The sequence below is a fragment of the Polistes canadensis genome, unplaced genomic scaffold (genome assembly GCF_001313835.1).
Source record: "Polistes canadensis isolate GaletaPanama2010 unplaced genomic scaffold, ASM131383v1 scaffold_0, whole genome shotgun sequence".
NCBI classification, from domain to species: domain Eukaryota; kingdom Metazoa; phylum Arthropoda; class Insecta; order Hymenoptera; family Vespidae; genus Polistes; species Polistes canadensis.
This window is the reverse complement of record NW_014569547.1, coordinates 1,411,218-1,416,974: the sequence shown is the minus strand read 5'-3', so window position 1 is coordinate 1,416,974 and position 5,757 is coordinate 1,411,218. Positions and strand designations below refer to the sequence as shown.

Genomic DNA, 5,757 nt, shown 5'->3' with positions numbered 1-5,757 from the left:
ATTTCTTCAATTACATTTCCCCTATGAGAGAAAGTCTTTGAAATGGTTATAACGATTTAGTTGAAAAATCTAAAGGTATTCTTAAAGAAGATGAAAAAAAAAAAAAAAAAAAAAAAAGGAAGAGGTGGAAAAAAGAAGAAGAAGAAGAAGCCACAAAGACTACGAAAGTGGATAAAATACGAGTCTACTTTCATAGGATTATTTCACGCGTGAAAGAAGGAGAGAAACTGGGAAGAGATGAGAACTTATGCGTATATACTATATACATATAAAATAAATAGATAACAGTTAGTATATATATACAGGTATCTAGTAGTATATGTATGAGTGTGTATATGAGTGTATGTGTGTATAGGGTGGTTCGCTAAGTTCTGATATAAAAGCAACTCGCAAAAGAGGAGGCCGTATTGTTAAGCAGCCATCCGAAGGACCAACTCATAGACAGAAAAAGAGAGAGAGAGGAAAAGAGAGAGTAGAAAAGAGAGAGATAGAAAGAAGCACAAAACTAAGTTCGTCCCGCGTATTTAAACTTTTATTCGAAAACTTTTTAGTATCATTTCGCATCCTGCTGGATGCCGTGCGACCTTGCGTCCTGGTTGTTTGCAAGCCAAAAAGGAAAATGGCAAAGAGAGGGAGAGAAAGAGAGAAAGAGAGAGAGAGAAGAAAAAAAGAAATAAAACAAGAAAGTAGGATAGAAAAGTATCCGCAAAGGGCCTTAGTGTACGAACGAAGAAGGGACTTGTTCTCGACTTTTCTTCAATATATATAGAAAAATACATGCATATCTAACTCGTATGTATATATTTACTTATATATATATATATATATATAGAGAGAGAGAGGGAAGGGTAGTATATATAGAAAAGAAAATGGCGGATGAGAATCGAGGGTACCAGTAGTGCTTTTTACTAGAATTTCTCTCAAGAATTTTCAGCTATACACGCGAGACAAACCCTATCCCTCCCTGCCATAGTTACCCACCCCCCATCATAATCCCCCCCCCTCGTCTCCTCTCTTCTCCTCTCCTCTCTTCTTCTCTCGTCATACTCGCAAAAGATCGCAATTTGTATAATCCAGACGATTATGGGAAACGAGATAAGTGGAGCACTATCTTAGGCGGTAAGATGCGCCGAGAGCGTATAAAAATATACGGGCCCCTTGTCGGACATCACACGTTGTGTGAGCTAAAGTCTCTTTCCCATGGAATACAATAGAGAGCCCTGTGACTTTAAGAATTATCCTCTTTCTCTAAAAGTTTCAATTTATTCTACCGTTAAACTTTGTTATATTAGTTTTCGGTAGTTAAACTGAATGAATTTTTTTTCCCGTTTCTTTTCATTTCTTTTCTTTTCTTTTTTTTTTTTTTCTTACTTTGTCGTTAAATTTTCTTCATTTTGTTTTTTTATCCCTACCACTCGCGAGGGTAATTTCGAAGAGTGTTCCAAATTTTGTTCAAATTTATTTTTATTATTTCATTAATTTTGCATATCGCGCGTATATTTTTATATCAATTTGATTTACAAATTATATAGATACCTGCTGCATCTACTCTAAAAAAAAAAAAAAAAGTAATACGACATTCTCTCTTATGCAAGAAAGAAAAAAAAAGAAAAAAAACAACAAAGGTCATTCGTAAAGATCGAACAATACCAAACGAAGGGAGACATTCCGTTTGATTTTCTCGCGCGAAAGCGTGCTTTGTCCGTTCGATGGGACAACGATCGTTGGGACATCGAATGCAACAAGTTGAACTTGGCTCGTTTTCAAAGAAGCTGTTGGAATTCATCAAGCTAACACGCGAAAGCTCGTTTTGCACCGTCACTCTTAAACGACCACCGATTGTATTCAATTCTTACCTTATATTTCGATTGAAAAATTATAGATAGTTTTGCGTTAGAGTTTTCAAATGTTACACTTTTAACTAAGAAAAACAAATTTTCTCTCTTTCAATTATTTTTACGATTAGATTTATTTACGAATAAAAGTATCAATTCATTTGAAGGCCCATATAAATTGAGAGATAAATCATTTTTGTTAAAGTACGTTCTATAATTAATTAGTTCTTATCAATTAATCTATCTAATTAATTTTGAATGCAATAAAAAAAATACACATTTTTCAAAAACATTTTAATTTATTTACTTAATATAAATAATTTCTTTTTCTTTTTTTTAAATATATTTATACATATATGATACATTTATAATTTTCTAATCCTACTAAAAATCCTTTTCAAACTCGACACTATGATACAAGAATGAAACGATAAAAGGAGAAAAGAAAAAAACAAAAGGGTTAGACCGATAACACTTATTCTCTCTCGCGAAATCTCCTCCTCGATCGAGCCAGATTTACAAACTAACACAACAACCAACAACCAACTGCCAACAATGACAATGACAACACAACACCATCGACAATAAAAATAACAACAAGCGACGATGATCGATCGTTTCGAAATGGGAAAAAAAAAGAAAATAAAAATAAAAAAAAAAAATAGAAAGAAAAGCCGCCCACGATGGAAGCCGAAAAGATCGTCTGCTGGCACAGTCACGGATTCGAAGGTTTTTTTTAGCTGACAGAAGACAACGCTGACGCTCTTTAATCTCCGTTTCTCGATAAAAAAAAAAAGAAAAAAAAAGAAAAGCTTCAACCATCCATTTGAATACGTTTGAGTTCGATACATCGACGCGAATCCGGTTTGAATGCAAGCTGCACGCGACTTGCCTTCTCTACGCGTCATGTGGAATAGTGCTGTGTAAAGAGAAATAACAACAAAAAGAAAAATTAAAAAAATAGAAAAAGATAGAGAGAGAGAGGGAGAAAGGTGGTTGTGCATGCTGGATTATCTATGAACGAAAAGAAAAGAAAATAAAAAAAAAACAAATATATATACATAAAACACACTATATTATAACAAATGTTTAACATGTTAACACAACGATATCATCGAGCAATCAAAAAAAAAAAAAAAAAAAAAAAAAATTAAAATAAGAGAGTGAGAAAGATAGACGGATATAATATCATAGATCAATATTTAACATAACATATATATATTAACATAATATTAAATTAATACACGCATAAAAATTAATCGAAATAAGAAAGAGAGATACCTATTCATATATATACACATATATTATACACACGTATATGTTATACCATAGATAAATGTTCAATAAAAAAATAACATTAAAAGGAATAACAAAAAAAAAAAGAGAAAAAGAGAGAGAAAGAAAGAGAGAGAGAAAGAAAGAAAGAACGTATGAAAAATCCTCTCCTAGAGAAGAATAATCGTACAGAAAAATAGTGCGCTTTAGTTGCGCGTATCCTATACCTGGGTCACATGAGAAAAGGTCCTAATCTATTTTCAGGACGAGCGAGCACACCCCCACCAGCAAAAAGGCCAACCACCGTGTGGCCATCCTCGTACAACCCGTACTATCCGAAAAGGACGGAAAGACCATCGCCACCGAGCGAAGAGAGGGTCGACAGGCCTGAACAGAAACTACGTGGTGGTTACAGTACAGGTGAGGCTTTCATTCTCTCACCTGACCTCGAACACCCTTCCATCTTTTATCTCTCTCTCTCTCTCTCTCGCTATATCTCTCTCGCTATCTCACTTTATCTATCTCTATTTCACTCTCTCATACATTAACACACGCTCACTCACGTATACACTCTGTTCCTTTCATTTAATCTTCCAACATTCGGTCCATTCATGGAAATGTCATTTCTCATCGTCAACCATCTTTCTCTTTAATCCACTTTCTATCTATCTATCTATCTCTCTCTCTCTTTTTATCGCTTTTATAAAACATTTATTTGATAATTTTAATATCAGCTTTTATATATTATTATATTTGAAGCTTACAGGATTTGATAAAGTAATATATTTGATTACTTCATTTACTTGTTTGACATTTGTTACTCTATAGGTATCTATATGTGTATATATATATATATATATATATTATTATTATTATATTGATCTTTTTCTCTGTTCCCTCCTTTACTTTTCCTTTCATCGCAATCAACTCTTTCTCTCTCTCTCTCTATTTTTTCTTTTTCTTCGTTCGGTTCTTTTCATTCAAACAGTAGAACGTTTTCATCCAAGCATCACCTCCTCCTCATCCTCACTCTCCGACTCGTTTTTAATTTTCTTCGAGACCCCGAATCCAAATTATGCAAGTTCAAAGAAAACAAACTCGAAGGATGAGAACGAAACTCAGGGGAACTACATACGTATGTATGTATGTATGTATGTATGTATGTATGTATGTATGTATGTATGTATGAGAAGTTAGTTCGCTCTTCTTCGTTTCTCAGGGCGCGTTTTCTTTTCTCTCTGTGAAATACACATGGTCATTGTTCCTTTTTTTTTTTCATTTGACAAAACTTTTCTCTTCTCTTCTCTTCTCTTATTTCTCCCATTTCTTTATCCTTTTTCTGTCTACCTTACTATGTCTCTTAAGGTATACCATCCGTTTACCAGATAGATCGAAACGCAACGATCCGATATCGTTTTCTCTCGTCTGACTACTATCGTTCCATTCTAAGAAGAGCATGAACGTTATCCTTTGGAAGGATAATCCTATCGTAAGATTCCTCTTAGGATCACTTGGCTTTGGATAGCTAGCTAGCTAGCTAGTGGTAGTAGTACTATTCCAACAGTTTGAAAATTCGCTAGCTTTTCATGAGTCAGCGATAGATCGATCCTAACGCAACTGTTATATATATACGAGCATACAATTACATTTTATTTACTTTTATTCATCAAATTATTTTCTAATATCAAAAGCATTAACTACTAAATCAAAAATCCATCGTTTTTTTTTTATTATCATCATCATTTTCAAGAATCTATGATAAATCGATCACAACGAGTAAACATTACATTTAAATACGTAATAATTCAAATTATTTAGCAATATCAAAAGCATGCATGCATCAAAGTAAACACGTCACACGTATAATAGTCGTTTTACATGATTTTCAAAGAATCATTGATAAATTGATCAACTGTGTTACATAAACAAACGTGTTACATTTTAGTACATAATCTTAATTATTTTGTAATATTAACGTATACATAATCTATCTCTCTCTCTCTCAATCATATTATTTATATCAAATTTGTAAAGGATCAATACTCGATGATGATTATTAGCTTCTAAACTCTATTGATAACACATATTTGATTTTTAAAAATAATTTGAAAAATTATTTTCTAACATCAAAGCAATATCGTATAATTATCGATTGCATATATATGATAAAACATTTGCATTTGTTCAAAACATGGCACTGCAAATTCTCTAGTTAAAGCCTATCAAAAGGACGTATATCTACCTATTTCGACATAACGACACAAACGATTTCAAGTACATGCAAGCTCGTATAGAGAATTTAATCCCTAGGATGATATTAGAGAACGATCCTACTATATCATTTCCCATTGACTTTCATTCATTAATGCTCGTTATCCAAGCAAATTTCATCTCCCTTTCTCGCTCTCTCTCTCTCTCTCTCTCTCTCTCTCTCACCCTCTCTCTCTTTCTAAAGTAGAGATTCAAAGTGTGATTCGCGATCTACACGTGGGTCTCGTTAAATATTAAAAATGAAGAGTAGTTAACGTGTTCATTCATTAGGTAAATTTTATTTTGTCGAGAATCGCCAAATGAACAATTCAACGTCAATTCAATTAAGGATCACATGAGAATTATTATTTCTGTTGAATTTTCCTCACCAATGCAT

At 33.0% G+C, this 5,757-nt stretch overlaps 1 protein-coding gene across 4 annotated transcripts in view; it reads left to right on the top strand.

The window, feature by feature from the left end:
• Positions 1-5,757, top strand: part of LOC106791219 (lachesin-like) — a 208,029-nt gene that overhangs the window by 184,935 nt on the left and 17,337 nt on the right. For 3 of the 4 annotated variants that reach the window (XM_014756919.1, XM_014756754.1, XM_014756837.1), the window contains exon 10: positions 3,375-3,530. The exons of the other annotated variant lie outside the window; for it this stretch is intronic. In XM_014756919.1, the coding sequence (XP_014612405.1) occupies positions 3,375-3,530 (156 nt within the window). The remainder of the gene's footprint in view (positions 1-3,374; positions 3,531-5,757) is intronic. 4 annotated transcript variants of the gene reach the window in all.